Here is an 18,136-nt window from a genome sequence, read left to right as displayed (position 1 = left end):
ACAGGTAAAACCAGAATAAAAGGCACTTCTCAATAATTACCCTCCCCACACACAGTTTAAAAAAGAAACCCGCCCTCTTTATTGTATTTCTATTTCCTGCTACGATGGACTCCATACATCACAGGCAGTCAGACACAGGACCTACCCGCCTCCCTATGCAAGATTTCATACCCAGCCACAAGGTGAGGCACTGAAGACACCTCACAACTTTTCCTGGTTAGGCACCACCTGGCCTTGGCTGGAAAGCGCCCCCCTCCTCAGATCACCAAGTTACAGTTTCTTTCCTCCTTCCTGGTCTCCTGTAAGTGGGGCCTGATTCCACAAGTGCCTGAAAATGATACTAAGCATGGCAGGGGAGAAAGGGTCATGGTGAGCTTTCTCCTGATCCAGTGGCATAGAAGTCAATTGCAGAACCTCAAGTGCTACCCTGGCTGGGACCACGTAGCTCAGACCAGGCAGTGAGCTGCTGCTTTGGAACAAACAGCCAAGGGTGAACCATGCGTTGCCTCCATCTACCAGGCCATTTGCGACCTGAAGTTAATGTAGTGCGTGGGGAAATCCTCTTGCTATGCTCCCTCGTTGTACAGTTACATCTCTCGGTGTTAGAAAGTTACTGGGTTTTTTAGCTCTAGGTCAGGGTTGTCCAACCTTTTCGGGTGGAGGGCCACATTATGATTTTTGCTCGGCCCAGGGGGCCGGTGAGCAAATTTCGAAAGATAAAGGCATTAAAACTTTATCTTCCAAATAAAAACAACAACAAAGGTGCATTTTTGTGAACAGGCTTTAAAGGAGAAGACTAATTTATTGACTTAATTTCTCATCACTATATTGAAAACTGATTTAGTGACATACCCTGGCATTGTTTTTGTTTGTATAAGCAGTTAATCTCTGCCAGCACACTTGATGTAGTGATGCAGAGTATTCTGGATAGATGTCCCTCTTTCAGGAGAGACCATGACCTCTCGCCCGGTGGGGTGTGTGTCTGTGTGTGTCTGTGTGTACGTATGCACCTCCTTCTCTCTCCCACCTCCGGCCCCTCCCTTTTAGGACGAGGGGACACAGATCGACAGTTTTGTGCAAAATATACAGACGGAATATGAGGAAGCACTTTTTTTATGCAACAGGTAGTAATGTCCTGGAACTCGCTGCCCACAAGGGTGGTGAAGAGGAGACGAACAATGACGTCAAGAGGAAGCTGGATGGCCACCTGAGAGAAATAGACTTGTAGGACTACGGGAATTGAGCCAGGGAGTGGGACTGACTGCATAGTTCAATGGAGAGCCGGCATGGGCTTGATGGACAGAATAGCCTACCTTCTGTGCCGTAAGTAAATGACTCTGACTCTCCCCCCTCGCGCTCTCCCCCCCCCACCCCACTTCTCTCTCCCTCTCCACCGCCCCCCCCCACCCCCTGCCAACTTCTCTCTCCCTCTCTAATAATAAAAGCAAAATACTGCAGATGCTGGAAATCTGAAACAAGGGTCCGAAGAAGGGTCACTGACCCGAAACGTTAACTCTGCTTCTCTTTCCACAGATGCTGCCAGACCTGCTGAGTGATTCCAGCATTTCTTGTTTTTGTTTCTCTCTCCCCCACCCCGCCAACTTCTCTCTCCCTCTCCCCCCACCCCCCCTCCCACCCTACTTCTTCCCGCCGAAAAACCACGAGTCTTTTGGAAAATGGCTGTTCCTGACGTCAGCAGCTGTTGGCTTGAAATGACAGCGTGATGTTTTAAAAGGGCCACTCTGTAAGAAGACAACAAAGGGAAATTTCTAATCTCCAGTCACGGTGAGGATGAGGAACGGCCCCGGGAACAGTTTACATCAGTGGGCTGAATCGAAATGTTTGGCAGGCCGAATCCTGGCCCGTGGGCTGTACTTTGGACGACCCTACTCTAGGTCCTTTCATACTCTATATGGGACACTGAACACAATGGCAAGTGCAAAACATTCAACTCTAACACAAGAGTGGCTCATATACAAAGCTCTGTAAGAAACTAGCTATTTGTACCCGAAAGCGCTTGGTAATTATTATTTAAAAAAATAATATTTTTTTTTCCTTAGCAGATTCAGCTGACCTGATGGTTAAACAGTTGTCACACAGCTTTCCCTGCTGAGTTATCAAGTAGGTTACTGACCTACAACAGCTGTTTGGTTTTCAGAATTAGGATCTGGATCTGTTCCCTTTTCTTGCTGCTGCACAGGAATGCTTCCCTCGCTGGTACTTGACTTAGTTACTGGACGAGGCTGAACTACTTCAACAGGTTGGACATTGGAGATTGTGACTCGTTTCAGCACCTGTTTTCTCGCCTGTTTCTTTTTGCAAATTTCCTCCCCTGATATATCCTCTGGTTTTGAATTTTCCTCGTGCAGCGTTCCATCCTGATTATCTAATTCCATACACGCCTGCCTCTCTTTAGCCGCCTTGCAGCGTTCTCCCTTCAAGATGGAAGGCCGTCTTGTACCTTTCTTGTGCCCTAAACTAGGTACATCATCCCACTCAAATTCTGTTCTGACCATTTCTACGTACAAGAAGTCTGGCGGCTCCTTTAAAGCAGGATCCATGATTATACCTTTACAAAAGACAACATTACAGGTGAACTTATCATTCTGCTATCAACAAAATGTGTGAAAGTTGGTATTACACAACCAAATTTAAACTGCTCACAGCTACTTCAGTACAAATGTCACATTTCAAATTATTTTGCAGAATCGGACACTGCTGTTCGGATTGGTGCACGGTTCCATTTCTGCTCTATTTACAGGAGTATGCTTTAATATAATGAGCCGCAGTACGACCATGTGCAAAAAGGAGGGAGCATGGGATGATGTTGTAGGGGTCGGTGATAGAGACCATCTTGCTATAGAGCTCTAGGTAGGCTATCATAAATTATACCCAAGAAACACTTGTTTTTATACAGCGTCTTTCGTGTCCTCAGGATATACCAAAGCACTTTACACCCAATGAAGTCATTTTGAAGTGTGCTCACTGTTGGAGAAAAACAGAAGCCGATTAATTTTACTGATACTGGCTGAGCGATAAGTGTTGGCCAGGACACTGGGGAGAACACCCCTGTTCTCCTTCAAACAGTGACATGGAATCTTTTATGTCCTCCTGCGAGGGCAGTTGGGGCCTCGGTTGAACATCTCATCTGAAAGACGGCACCTCAGACAATGCAGCACTCCTTCAGTATTGGCACCAATGGTCGGCGTCAAGTCTCTGGAGTTGGGTTTGCGCCCATGACTTTCTAACTCAGATGGGAGTGATACCACTGAGTCAAAGCCGACACTTAAAGGCCCTTTTTTTTTGGCTGATTTATAATTCCAGCTTTTTGGGGGGTATTTTTCAGTTTTATTTTTAGCATCAAAAATTGAGAAAACAAGAGCTCCAAAAAGGGCAAGTTTGGAGAAAACAAAACCAGTAAAACTGAAAAGGAGACAAACAAGGCACATGTAAACTAAATAGATTAAATAGTCACCAAACATGTAAGAATTGAAGCAAACTTTGCACTTTCTATTTAATCGGGCTTTAGAGTGTGTAAAGTGGTATTTGGTGAATCTACCAATATGCAAGGTTCTCTGTAATTCTGCATGAACATCAAATACAATAGAACGAGCAAACTTGCATTTATATCGTGCCTTTCATGACCTCAGGATATCCCAGCCGATGAAGTACCTTTTGATGTCTAGTCATTGTTTTACTGTAGGAAATGCAGCAGCCAATGTGTGTACAGCAAGGTCCCACAAACAGCAATGAGATAATGGTCAGATAATTTGTGCTGATGATATTGGTTATGGATTAGCACTGGCCAGGACACCAGGTAGAGCTCCCATGCTCCTCTTCAAATAGTGTCATGGGATCTTTTCCGTCCACCTGAAAGGGCAGACAGGGCCTAGGTTTAATGCCTCATCGGAAAGACGACACTTCCTGAAAGTGCAACGCTCCCTTGGTACTGCACTGGGAACGCCAACCTAGATTTTGTATTCAAACCCCTGGAAGAGGAGTTGAACCCATGACCTGCTGACTCGGGCAAGAATGCGACCTACTGAATCACAGCTGACGCCTGAATGACTTTACTTTATATTCATGGAGGAGGCAAATTCAGAGCAGCTTTACACAGCCTCAGTGGGTTCGGCGCTGGCATGAGAAACAACAGATTCTCTTGGGTTACCTCCTCACACAATTTGTTTCCACTTTGATATTTGCTATTTTTTCAGGCTGTTGCGGATTGGAGAGATCGATATTTGAATTTTCCTTCTCGTTATCACACAGCCTGTGTGCAGAGTCACCAAATAATTCAGTTCAGGCTATTTTGTCAGCAAGAATTTAGCTGAACATTAACTTTCTGGTATGTGTGGCCATCACACTAGTAACACAATTGCGCCCACTGTGTGCTCATTATTCTGAGGATCAAGCATCTCAGGATCCAGCAGGAACTCATAACATTTGTTTTTTTTTGTAAAGATGGTGACAAATCGTCCTTATCCCCACCAATCCAGGAATACATCAGCAAAAGACATTTTTTTTTTTTTACAAAGCAGAAACTTGTAAATGTGAACTATGCATCTTACTTGCATCTATTTTGTGTAGTGCGGGTACTCTGTAATTGAATCACTTTGATCTAGATAGCTCTGCATGCAAAACTAAAGCAGCAAAGAACAAAGAACCAAATAAGGATTCTCACTCGGTGTAAAACTACACTATAAACCTACAAGCAAAACCCTATTTTCTACTGGGGGCAAATATGACTAAAAAGGGCATTAATTTTAAACGTATACAAAGCATGTCCTGTTCACAAGGGTATAACAGAAAAACAAAACGAGGTCATTCAAACCCTTGAGCCTGCTCCACCATTCAATCAGATCACAGCTGATATGAACCTCCTTTACCGGCCTTTGCTCCATATCCTTGAAACCCCGACCCAACAATAATCTATTAATCTTTGTCTTGGAAGCTCCAGCATCCACAGCCTTTTATGGGAAGAGGGCTCCAGATTGCAAATACTGTGTGGAGAAAGTGCTTTCTGATTCAACATTTTCTTGAGGAATTACACTGCAGGTCGATTAGGAATCTTATAACAGGTCCTACCGCCTCAGCTTGACCACCCTCTTTCCCCACTCCAGTACTTCCTCCAGCGGTCTCCCGTTCACAATATGCATTAGTTGTACATGGTCTGCATTATGCTTGCACTTCTAAAGGATCAACCACAACATGTCCTAAATTACCATAATTAGCTGACTGCCAGAAACCATGCCTTGGCACTGAAATACTGTGTCCTCTCACAGCTCCTGTAGTTTTATTTACAGCACGCTGCTAGCTTTTATGAGAGCACAGCCAGGCTCCACCACAACAAAGTGTTAGCCCCCGACATTCCGGACTTTTCCTCCGCAGGCAGGCAGGGAAATTGGCAGCAGTCAGCCTGGGATTGGGATCCAGGGTGAAATCAGTGGCAGTCAGTCCGGGATCCAGGAGTTAATTGCCGGCAGTCAGTGTGGGCTCAAGGTGAAACTGCCAGCAGTCAATCCGGAATCGGGGAAGCAGGGAGTGTAGTAGACTCTCAGCTTTGCCACTTTTGAGGTGGCTACTGGTAAATGTGCAAGAGTGACGATATGCAAGGATGAGCGTGAATTTCCATAACACCTTTCTAGACTTCACGATGTCCCAAAGTACTTCACAGATAAACAGAGCCCTTTTGAAGTCACTATTGTAGTGCAGGAATTGCAGCAGTCAAAAATGAGCACAGCAAGCTTCCACAACCAGCAAGGTGATAATGACCAGGTAATCTGCTTTCATGATGACAGTTGAGGAAGAGCTGTTGGGCAGGGAAGTTGCTCTTCTTTACATATTACCATGGGGTCTGTTATATCCACCCAAGCAGGCAAATGGGACCTTGTACCTGGGAAAAGCACATTGTGTCCAGTTACCTCCAGTTTCCCACAGCGCATCTGAAATCAGAACCCTGGAGAGTTCGGACATATGTCTGCTACTCAATAGTTAGTGCACCAACACAATGGGTCACCATGAGAACATCTGCTTCTTTTAAAACCCATTACTGCAAATATCTGGCACAATTTCAGCTTCCGCATCTCATTCATGGATTTTCAAACAAACTGCCAAGTTACATCGACAGGCTGCTTTAGTTCTGATGCTGTATAGTGCAGGTAACAATTTTTGAAGAGTTTACATGTAGGTCAATTAGCCCAACTGCAGATTATTTTGCAAGCTAAGGGCTGACAGTCAGCATTGCAAGTTTATAATTCAACAGCTTTCCTTTTATAGTGCCACTAACGCCACCTCCTTTACCAAAACGACAAAGTGACCATAAAATTGAAGGGGCATATCCACAGAGCGTTACTGACAGACCTTTTACATTTGGATTTTGCAACACTGGAAACTGATGAAAGTGGAGAAGTTATATTCTAGGTGTAAATTACCAACAATTGGCATTTATATCCAACATCACCAAAACACATTATCTGGTCATTAACCACAATGTTGTTTGCGCAAGTTTGCTGAGTTTCCTGCATTACCATAGTGACTACAATTCAAAAAGTGCTTCATCGGATGCACGGTGCTTCAAGACACCCCAAGGTCACAAAAGGCACTATAGAAATTCATAATTTTCTTTCTATAGAGTCTTTAATGTAGTAAAATATCCTAATGTGTTACAAAGGAGCATTTATATTTGATAATAAGCCACACAGCGAGATATTAGGAGAAGTGAGTCAGGTTTTAAGGAGAGAGGCAGAGATGTAGAGAGCTTTAGGGAGGGAATTCTAGAGTTTCGGGCCTCAACAGTTGAAGGCACGGCTGCCAATTATGCAGCAATTAAAATCAGGGATGTGTAACAGGCCAGAATCGGGGGAGTGCAGAGATCACGGTGCGTTGTGGGGCTGGAGGAGGTTACAGAGATAGAGAGGGGCGAGGCCACAGAGGGATTTGAAAACGTGGATGAGAGTTTTAAAAATCGTAGCATTGTCAGACCAGAAGCCAGTGCAGGCCAGTGAACACAGGGTGAATGGGTCTTGATGCAAGTTAGGGTTCAGGCTGCAGAATTTTGGATGAACTCAAGTTTAGTTGCAAGGTGGGAGGCTGGCTAGGAAAGCATCGGAATAGTCGCATCCAGAGGTAACAAAGGTATGGATGAGGGTTTTAGCAGATGGAAGTAGGTGATCTTGGTGATGGAGGGGATATGGCACAGAACCCACTAAGTTTGCAAACAGTCTGATTAGGTTCTAGCTGGGGAATGACCTCAGTGGCTAAGGAATAGAATTTGTGGTGGGGACCAAAGACAATGGTTTGGTCTTCCCAATATTTATCGGGAAGAAATTTCTGCTCATCCAGTACTGGATGTCGGACAAACCACGTGACAAATCAGACTTTCATCTAAGGTTAGTAATCTTTTAAGTTTTAATATGCTCTAAAAATAAAATGCACAAGTTCTATTTTCCTCACCGGCACTAAGTTAGGAATTTGAAAATGTTCTGAGTGAATTTCCCTCAGTAGAAAACACAGCAAAACTGAAAATGGCCTCATGGGATGTCTAAGAATGATCAGGATTTAAGGAGCCAAAGTAGGAAAACACTCTCCTGCTGAAGTGAAGGACTGCTACATTGGCACAGACGAGATATTAAACCAAGGTCCCAGCTGGCCAAGGCCAGCATTTCTCCTCAGCACCATTGAAAAATTTGGGAAGGACAACCAAAGCAAGGGAATACATAATAAATGTAGGAAACTGAGAAGTGTAGAGGAACAGAGGGACCTTGGAGTGCATGTCAACAGATCCCTTAAGGCAGGTCAGGTAGATAAGGTGATTAAGGAAACATACAGGATAATTTCCTTTTTTGGCCGAGGTCTACAGCAAAAGAGCAACGAGATCATGCTGAAACTACATAAAACACTAGATAGAGCACAGCGAGAGTACTGCCTACAGTTCTGGTCACCACATTAGAGGAAGGATGTGATCGCACTAGGGAGGGTGTAGGAGATTTACAATGATGTTGCCAGGACTGGAGAATTTTAGCTATGAGGAAAGATTGGATAGGCAGTGGCTGTTTTCTTTCAAATATAGGAACCTGATAGGATTTAACTGGAGAGTATAAAATTACAAAGGGCCAAGATAGAGTGGTTAGGAGGCCCTATTTCTTTTAGCAGAGGGGTCAATAACCAGGGGGCACAGATTTCAAGTAATTGAGAGAAGGATTAGAGGGAGGTGAAAGAGAATTTCTTTCACCCAGGTGATGGTGGGATCTGGAACTCACTGCATGAAAGGGTGGTAGAGGCAGAAACCCTCATCACATTTAAAAAGTACTGGATGTGCAGGTGAAGTGCCATAATCTACAGGGCTATGGACCAAGAGTTGAAAAGTGGGATTAGGCTGACTAGCTCTTTTTCGGCTGACGCAGACATAACGGGCCGAATGTGGGGCAAATTTCTATGATTCCATAAAATATGTAGATTGAAAACAGGATCCATCTCGAGAGTATGGCATTAAAAAGCAGTAAGTGACAGATTGACATGAATTCTCCTTTAATACTGTGGGAACAGAACTATGGGGATAGAACAATGGGAACATATCCAACAAATACTCTTTGCGTTTTCCCCCATAATTCAGAAACTAGAATGTACTCAGACTCCTGCGTGATTTTAGATTTGAGGAATTTAAAGTGGAATGGACCAGTGCAGCAATTCAGTTGTATCCTTCTCCTTTAAAGTAATGCGGGCAGTGACATCTGGAGGTAGATCACCAGCACTGCACCAGCCTTTAACAATTTCAACTTCATGTCGGGCAGACGATGCCCAAGATGGATCACACTCTCGAGCAGGGGTGAGCCACATTGGTGTGAACCAGGGTGCCTCAAGGAGCACAGATGAAGTTTAAAATCAACGTTCCAATTAATTCAAATAAATTAAAATGTCTATCAAGTAGCACCTACTTAGGAACCTGCTCACCAATGCTCAGTTTGGGTCCTGCCAGGCCCACTCAACGCCAGACCTCATTTCAACCTTGGTCCAAACATGGACAAAATAGCTGAATTCTAGAGGTGAGGTGAGAAGGACTGTCCTTGACATCAAGGCAGCATTTGACTGATTATGGCATGAAGGAACCCTAGCAAAATTGAAGTCAAAGGAAATTGGGGGAAAACTCTCCACTGGTTGGAGTCATATCTAGCACAAATGAAGATGGTTCGAGGGCAAACATTTCAGACCCAGGACATAGCTGCAGGAGTTCCTCAGGGCAGTGTTCCAGGCCCAACCATCTTCAGCTGCTACAATGACTTTCTCCATCATAAGGTCAGAAGTGCGAATGTTCACTGATAATTGCAGTGTTCAGTATCATTCCCAACTCATCAGATACTGAAGCAGTCCATGCTCGCATGCTGCAGGACCTGGACAACATTGAGGCTTGGGCTGATGTGTGGCGTGAATGTCACTTGCCACCTAAGTGGCAGGCAACAATCATCTTCAACAAGAGAGAATCTTAACCATCTCACCTTGGCATTCAGCAGCATTACCGTCACTGTATCCCCCAGTATCAACATCCTAGGCATTACCATTGACCAGAAACTGAACTGGAGCAGTGACATAAATACCGTGGCTACAAGAGCAGGTCAAAGATTGGGAATTCTGAGGCAAGTAACTTACCTCTTTGACTTACCCCTAAAGCTTATCCACCACCTACAAGGCACAAGCCAGGAGTGTGATGGAATACTCTCCACTTGCCTGGATGGGTGCAGCTCCAACACTCAAGAAGCTCGACACCATCCAAGACAAAGCAGACTGCTTGATCAGCACCCCATCCACAAGCTTAAACATTCACTCTCTCCACCACCAGTGCACAGTGGCAGCAAGAGACAGGAAGTGCAAGAGGCTTCGGGATATGTGTCACTCTCAAACCGATAGCACTAGTGACCAACAGGAGTGATGACACCTTAGAGGAGTGCAATACACACCATGGCACCAACTGGCGAGGGACTATGCACAGGCTGGTGGGGTGGGGGGAGGGGGCAAGAACAGCAAAGTGTAGAAATGCAGTCATTATAGGAGATTCCATAGTTAGGGAGACAGACAGGCTTCTCTGTAACCATCGTGAGTCCCGTAAGGTGTGTTGCCTCCCCGGTGCCAGAGTAAAGGACATTATACAGAGGGTGCCGGGGTCGGTGGGAGTGGGGGATGGAGTGACCAGTAGTTGCGGGACACATTGGTACCAAGGAAAAAGAGGGCAGGTATTAGGGCTCTATGGTCAGACTTTCAGGAGCTAGGGAGGAAGTTGAAAAGTAGGACCTTCACTCATCCCTAAGGATTGATTAGTAATGGAGGGCAGCAAGGAACAATCTAAAGCACACCTTCTACATTGAAAGAGGGCTAACTTCAATGGGATGAGCGGGATCTAGTCAGGCTAACACAGAATCAAAATAAAGTGCTGGAAAATACTTAGCAGATTTGACAGCATCTGTGGACAGACAAAGTTAACGTTTCAGGTCAATGATCTGAAACATTAATTTTGCTTCTCTCTGCACAGATGCTGCCAGACCTGCTGAGTATTTTCCAGCACTTTGTTTTTATTTCAAATTTCCAGCATCTGCAATATTTTGCTTTTATATTAATACAGAATCAAAGTTTGACAGGAAAATTTATAGTGGAACAATGAGTGATAAGAACATAAGAATATTAAGGAAGAGATGTTTGAGGTACAGACTAGGTAGATTCCAACAAGTGGGAATGGCAGGGGAACCAAAACCAGGGCTCCGAGCATGACGAGGGAGGTAGAGAATATGATGAAACAAAAAAACAGGCTATATGTTGCATGTCACATGAATTTTTCAAGCAAGAACCAGACCAAATACATTAAGTTGAGAGGGGTAGTGAAGAGGAAAAGACGACTGGCAAAGAGAGATTATGAGAATAGAGTGGCAGTCAACATAAAAGGGGACCCAAAAATCATCTACCTGCATGTGAATAGCAAGTGGGTAGTAAGAGGTGGACAAAGAGGGTAATATATGCTTAGGGGGCAGGACAAGGCTAGAATATTTACTGAGTACTTTGTACCAGTGTTTACTCAGGAAGAGGATGCTGGCAAAATATCAGTAGAAGTAGAGATGGTACAGGTAATAGATGAAGTGAAAATTGATAGGCAGGATGTACTGGAAAGGCTGGCTGTGCCCAACAGAAGTGCTGTGATGGATTTTGACCTTAAAAGGTACCCCTCTGGAGAGAGAGGAGAGATCAAGCAACATCACAGAAAGCAGTCCAGCCAGTGGCTGTGGAAGGATCCAGTCAGACAAGAAAAAGTTCTGCTGCTAATTCTGCACTTCAACTCGCTGCAGCAGAAAGTGACCCACCTCCAGTCTGAAATCTCAACTAGAAATCTATACTTACAAACACCCAGGCCTGCACCTTTAAAAGAGCCCGTCCTCCTTAGAAGATTCAACAGGTTCATCATGAATCACTAACACCTACCTCACTTTAAATCACTTACCCTTTTCTTCGCTATCAATTCTTGTGTATGAGTATGAGTGTGAATGTGTGGGTCAGTGGTGTTGTGAATATTTCGGGGAAGGAACAATGTTTAATAAGTAGTTAATCTTATGTTTTTAAATCTACAAGAAAACCTGTCATTTGTTTGCTTATGTGACCCTAAAAAACACTCAGAGGCTAACTCATCATTTTAAACAAAACACGACTGCAGTCAGTTGGGAGATGAACAGTAGGAACCACCCACACCCCTTACCACCTGTCTGTTACAACATCTTACTCAAAAATAGGCGCTATATGAATTAACCTTTCTACTGAAAGAAACACTATCCGTTGCTGAAGGCTTACTGAAGACTATTTTAGTGGAAAGATGTAGCCCATTTTGCGTGAATGTTCAGTGTTATCTTTCGACTATTTACTTGGCGATAAACCGTTTTCAACTGAAAATCTAATAAGCATGTTATTTTATAATTGCAGTAATTATATCCAAAATGTGTCCAGTATTAAATGAGAGGGCTTTACAATACTCCCATTGAGTTCCAAATAACTAATCATACTGTGCAGTAATAACAGACTACGCAAATGTATAAAAAGAAAATTCTATAAAAGGGACTGTTGATACAAAGTCTCCTTAGCATTCAGTGAAAAGGTCACAATAATTAGGCAAATGAGATTGATAATCCCCTCTGTTTAACACTATTGCTTCGATACTTCACTGCAATGTTTACTAAATAACTAGCAGGAAAAATAGAGTTTCCTTAGGCATATGTATTTAAATGGTTTTTGGTGCTGTGTGCCATCCTATACAACAAACTGTACATGAGCTGCATCATTACACCAAGGCAATCCACTGTACACTATGATCCAGAGACCATCAATTCCGCTGCCTCTGGTCTCGCTTCCCCTAGACCACTGGGAACAAACCTTCTCTAAGGTTCCCCCTGCTCTAGACCTGAACTCACATCTTCCTCTAGATCTCTCCTCATGCCCTGTCTGAGCTCACTTTGTCCATGAGACCCACCTCCTGCTCTGCAGGAGGCAGAGAGAGTGGGATGGAGGAAGACAGCTGATAGCCAGTTACTCAATATAATGAGACCATTATAGAGCCCCTATTTCATATCGTGAGTGGAGTAAAATGATCCAAGATGCTTTACAGGAGTGTTAGCAAACAAAATTTGACACTGAGCCACAGAGGGGAATATGAGGACAGATGACCAAAAGCTTGGTAAAACAGGTAGTTTTTAAGGAGCAGTCTTAAAGGAGGAGTGACAGCAAGGTATAGGGAGAGAATTCCAGTAATTAGGGCCCAGGCAGCTGAAGGCAAGGCCGCAAATGGTGCAGTGATTAAAATCAAGGATGCGCAAGTGGCCAGAATAGGAGGAGTGCAAGCGTTGTGAGCGCTGGAGGGGGTCACAGAGATAGGAAGGGGCGAGGCCATGTAGGGATTTGCAAATAAGGATAAAAAAAATTTAAATCGAGGCGTTGCTTAACTGGGAGCCAATGCAGGTCAGCGAGCACAGGGGTGAAGTGAACGGGACTTAATGCAAGTTACGATAAAGGCAGCTGAGTTTTGGATGAGCTTAACTTTACGGAAGGTGGAAGATAGGATGCCAGCCAGCAGTACGTTTGAATACTCTAGTTGAGAGATAACAAAGACAATGATGAGGGATTCAGGAGAGAAACCGAGGCAGGGACGGAGCTGAGCAATGTTACTGCGGTGGAACTAGGCGGTCTTCACGATGGCTCAGCTATGTGGTCGGAAGCTCATCTCGGGGTCAAATACAAAACCAAGGTAGTGAACAGTCTGGTTAAGGCTCAGACAGTTGCCAGCAAGAGAGATGGAGTTGGTGGTTAAGGAACTTGTGGTGGGGACCGAAGACAATAGCTTCAATATTCCCAATAGTTATTTGGAGGGAATTTCTGCTCATCCAGTACTGGATGTCAGACAAGCAGTCTGATAACAGAGACAGTGAGGGATTGAGAGAGGTGGTGGTGAGGTAGAGCAAGCTGGGTGTCATCAGCCTTCGTAGAATTGTTGTATTAAATCTATGTTTAGTTACCCTTGCAGCTAAAGTACAGAATCAGTAATTAAATTTCATATATTCGGTCCTTGCTTTATTAATTCCAATTGTTTCCTTTATTCTCCAATTTGCTTGAGCAATAACTGCCAATGCTAGGAATAAAAACCATAATAAAACTAAGCACTGTAGTCAGCATGCACCCATTTTTTATGGGAAACAGTAGTAACATTGGCATATGCAACTCATTACATAATGCCCAAAAGTGATGAAGTTACGTCAGAGTTATAATGCCTTGCGATAAAATTAAATGGTTTCAATCAAGGGTGAAAGCATAGATTTCCACACCGTGTAATAAGTTTACTAAACATTCATTTTAAGTGTAGAGCTCATGCTCCACGGCAGTGCATGAGAAGCCGAGATCCTGAAAGGTTGTTCAGAAGCTGTGTTCAGACTGTGGGCTTGTATTTCAACAGATATCCATGAGTGTTAACTGCCATAAACATGCTGAGTAAAACAGTAACAACTTGTATTTATATAGCACATTTAACATAATAAAACGCCCCAATGCACTTCACGAGGCATTATAAGACAAAATATAACACCGAGCCACAAAAGGAGATATTAGGGCTTGGTCAAAAAAGTAGATCTTAAGGAACATCTTAAAGAAGGAAAGTGAGATAGAGATTTAGGGAGGGAATTCCAGAGCTTAGGGTCTCAGCTATTGAGGGCAGGGCCACCAACGGTGGAGGAATTAAAATCGGGGATGTTCAATGGGCCAGAATTAGAGCAGCAGAGATACCTAGAGGGTTGTGGGGCTACAAGAGATTACAAAGATAGGGAGGGGCAAGGCCATGGAGGAATTTGAAAACAAGAATGTTTGTTTTAAAATTGAGGCTTTGCTTAACCAGAAGCCAATGTAGGTCAGCAAGCACAGGGATGACAGGTGAGTGAGACTTGGTATAAGTTAGGGCATGGGCAGCAATGTTTTGCATGACTTCAAGTTTTTGGAGGGTAGAATGTGGGAGGCCAGCCAGGAGTGTATTGGAATAGTCAAGTCCAGAGGTAACATAGGTGTAGATGAGGGCTTCAGCAGCAGATGAGCTTAAACAGGGATGGAGTCAGGCGATGTTACAGAGTTGGAAATGGCATGGATATCTGGTTGGAAACTCAGCTTGCGGTCAAATATGACACCAAGGTTGCAAACACTCTGGTTCAGACTCAGACAGTTGTCAGGGAGAGGGATGGAGTTGGTGGTCAGGGAGCTGGGTTTGTGGTGGGGACTGAAGACAATGGCTTTGGTCTTTCCAATAATTAATTAGGGGAAATTTCCGCTCATCCAGTAGTGGATGTTGGACAAGTCGTCTGATAGTTTACAGACAACAGAGGAATTGAGAGGGGTGATAGTGAGGTCGTGCTGGGTGTCATCATATGTGTGGAAAGTGATTTGTTTTTGGATAATGTTGCAGAGGGGCAGCATGTAAATGAAAAATAAGTGGGAACATAGGAACAGGAGTAGGCCATTCAGCCCATCGAGCCTGCCCCACCATTCAATACGATCATCGCTGATCATCCACTTCAAGGCCTTTTTTCCCCACACTATCCACATCTCCCTCTATGTCATTAGCATTTAGAATTCTGTTAATCTCTGCTTTAAACATACTCAACGACTGAGCTTCCACAACCCTCTGGGGCAGAGAATTCCAAAGAGTCACAACCCTCTGAGTAAAGAAATTTCTCATCTCTGTCCTAAGTGGCTTCCCCCTTATTTTGAAATTGTGTCCCCTGGCTTTAGATTCCCCAACCAGGCGAAACATCTTACCTGCATCTACCCTGTCTATACCTTTAAGTATTTTGTAGGTTTCAATGAGATCACCTCTCATTCTTCAGAACGCGAGAGAATACTGGCCCAGTTTCCCCAATCTCTCTTCATAGGACAGTCCCACCACTCCAGGAACAAGTCTGGTGCATCTTTGTTGCACTCCATCTCTGGCAATAATATGCTTCCTAAGGTAAAAGGACCAAAACTGCACACAGTACTCAAAATGCAGTCTAACCAAGGTTCTACACACTTGAAGCAAGACTTCACTACTCCTGTACTCAAATCCTCTTGCGATAAAGACTCTCATACAATTAACCTTCCTAATTGCTTGCTGCACCTGCATGTTAGCTTTCAGTGACTTATTGACAAGGACACCCAGGTCCCTTTGTACATCTACACTTTCTAATCTCTTACCATTTAAGAAATACTCTGCACATCTATTCCTCCTACCAAAGTGGATAACCTCACATTTTTCCACATTATATTCCATCTGTCACATTCTTGCCCACTCACTAAGTCTGTCCAAATCCCCTTAAAGCGGCTTTGCATCTTCCTCACAACACACATTCCACCTAGTTTTCCGCGAACAAAGAACAAAGAAAATTACAGCACAGGAACAGGCCCTTCAGCCCTCCAAGCCTGCGCCGATCCAGATCCTCTATCTAAACATGTCGCCTATTTTCTAAGGGTCTGTATCTCTTTGCTTCCTGCCCATTCATGTCTAGATACATCTTAAAAGACGCTATCGTGCCCGCGTCTACCACCTCCGCTGGCAACGCGTTCCAGGCACCCACCACCCTCTGCGTAAAGAACTTTCCACGCATATCCCCCCTAAACGTTTCCCCTCTCACTTTGAACTCGTGACCCCTAGTAATTGAATCCCCCACTCTGGGAAAAAGCTTCTTGCTATCCACCCTGTCTATACCTCTCATGATTTTGCACACCTCAATCAGGTCCCCCCTCAACCTCCGTCTTTCTAATGAAAATAATCCTAATCTACTCAACCTCTCTTCATAGCTAGCGCCCTCCATACCAGGCAACATCCTGGTGAACCTCCTCTGCACTCTCTCCAAAGCATCGACATCCTTTTGGTAATGTGGCGACCAGAACTGCACGCAGTATTCCAAATGTGGCCGAACCAAAGTCTTATACAACTGTAACATGACCTGCCAACCCTTGTACTCAATACCCCGTCCGATGAAGGAAAGCATGCCGTATGCCTTCTTGACCACTCTATTGACCTGCGTTGCCACCTTCAGGGAACAATGGACCTGAACACCCAAATCTCTCTGTACATCAAATTTCCTCAGGACTTTTCCATTTACTGTATAGTTCACTCTTGAATTGGATCTTCCAAAATGCATCACCTCGCATTTGCCCTGATTGAACTCCATCTGCCATTTCTCTGCCCAACTCTCCAATCTATCTATATTCTGCTGTATTCTCTGACAGTCCCCTTCACTATCTGCTACTCCACCAATCTTAGTGTCGTCTGCAAACTTGCTAATCAGACCACCTATACTTTCCTCCTGGAAACTTGGAAATAGTACATTTGGTCCCCACATCCAAATTGTGAACAGCTGGGGCCCAAGCACTGATCCCTGTGCTATCCCACTGGTCACAGCCTGCCAATGCCATTTATTCCTACTCTGTTTTCTGCCTGTTAACCAATCCTTAATCCATGCCAGTATATTACCTCCTATTCCATGTGCTTTAATTTTGCTAACCAATCTCTTTGGGGGGGTGGGGAGCGGGGACTTTATCAAAAGCCTTCTGAAAATCCAAGTACAACACATCACCAACTCCCCCTTATCGATTCAGCTAGTGGGGGCAATTGTGAAAATGTTGGAATCCATTATTAAGGAAGTAGTAGCAGGACATTTAGAAAATCATAATACAATCAAGAGTCAACATGGTTTTATGAAAGGGAAATCATGTTTGGCAAATTTATTATAGTTCTTTGAGATGTAACAAGCAGGTTGGATAAAGGGGAAGCCAGTAAATGTAGTGTATTTGGAATTACAAAAGTTATGAGGATGACAAAGAGTCTGCAAAGGGATATAAAAGGTTACAACGCAAGATAAGAACTCATAGTGTTTGGGTTAATATATTAGCATGGACAGAGGATTGGCTAACAGGAAACAGAGAGTCAGGATAAATAGGGCATTTTCAAGTTGGCAAATTGTAACTAGTGGAGTGGCATCGGGATCAGTGCTGGAGCCTCAACTATTTATAATCTATATTAATCACATGGATGAAGGGACTGAGTGTATTGTAGCCAAATTTTCTGACAATACAAAGATAGGTGGGAAACAAGGTGTGAGGAGGACACAAAGTGCCTGCAAAGTAACATATATAGGTTAAGTGAGTGGGCAAAAATTTGGCAGATGGAGTATAATGTGGGAAAATGTGAGATTATCCACTTTGGAAGAATGAATAGAAAAGCAGATTATTTTTTAAATGGAGCGAGGCTACAGAATGCTGTGGTACAGTGGGATCTGGATGTCCTCACACATGAAACACAAAGTTAGCATGCAGGTACAGCAAGTAATTAGGGAGGCAAATGGAATGTTGGCCTTTATTACAAGGGGGATGGAGTATAAAAGTAGGGAAGTTTTGCTACAACTGTGCAGGATGTCAGTGAGACCACAACGAGAGTACTGTGTACAGTTTTGGTCTCCTTATTTAAGGAGGGCTATACTTGCATTGGAGGCAGTTCAGAGAAGGTTCACTAGGTTGATTCCTGAGATGAAGGGGTTGTCTTAAGAGGAAAGGTCAAGCAGGTTGGGCCTATACTCAAAGGAGTTTAGAAGAATCAGAATGA

The 18,136-nt window shown here is 43.9% G+C and overlaps 1 protein-coding gene across 1 annotated transcript in view; it reads right to left on the bottom strand.

Annotated features, from left to right (window-relative positions):
• Nucleotides 1–18,136, bottom strand: part of LOC137355641 (patatin-like phospholipase domain-containing protein 6) — a 168,013-nt gene that overhangs the window by 93,799 nt on the left and 56,078 nt on the right. The window contains 1 exon segment of the mRNA XM_068021016.1: nucleotides 2,135–2,569. Coding sequence (XP_067877117.1) covers nucleotides 2,135–2,569 — 435 coding nt within the window.

The sequence above is a fragment of the Heterodontus francisci genome, chromosome 43 (assembly GCF_036365525.1).
Source record: "Heterodontus francisci isolate sHetFra1 chromosome 43, sHetFra1.hap1, whole genome shotgun sequence".
In the NCBI taxonomy this organism is placed as follows: domain Eukaryota; kingdom Metazoa; phylum Chordata; class Chondrichthyes; order Heterodontiformes; family Heterodontidae; genus Heterodontus; species Heterodontus francisci.
This window is presented reverse-complemented; position numbering and strand designations above follow the sequence as displayed.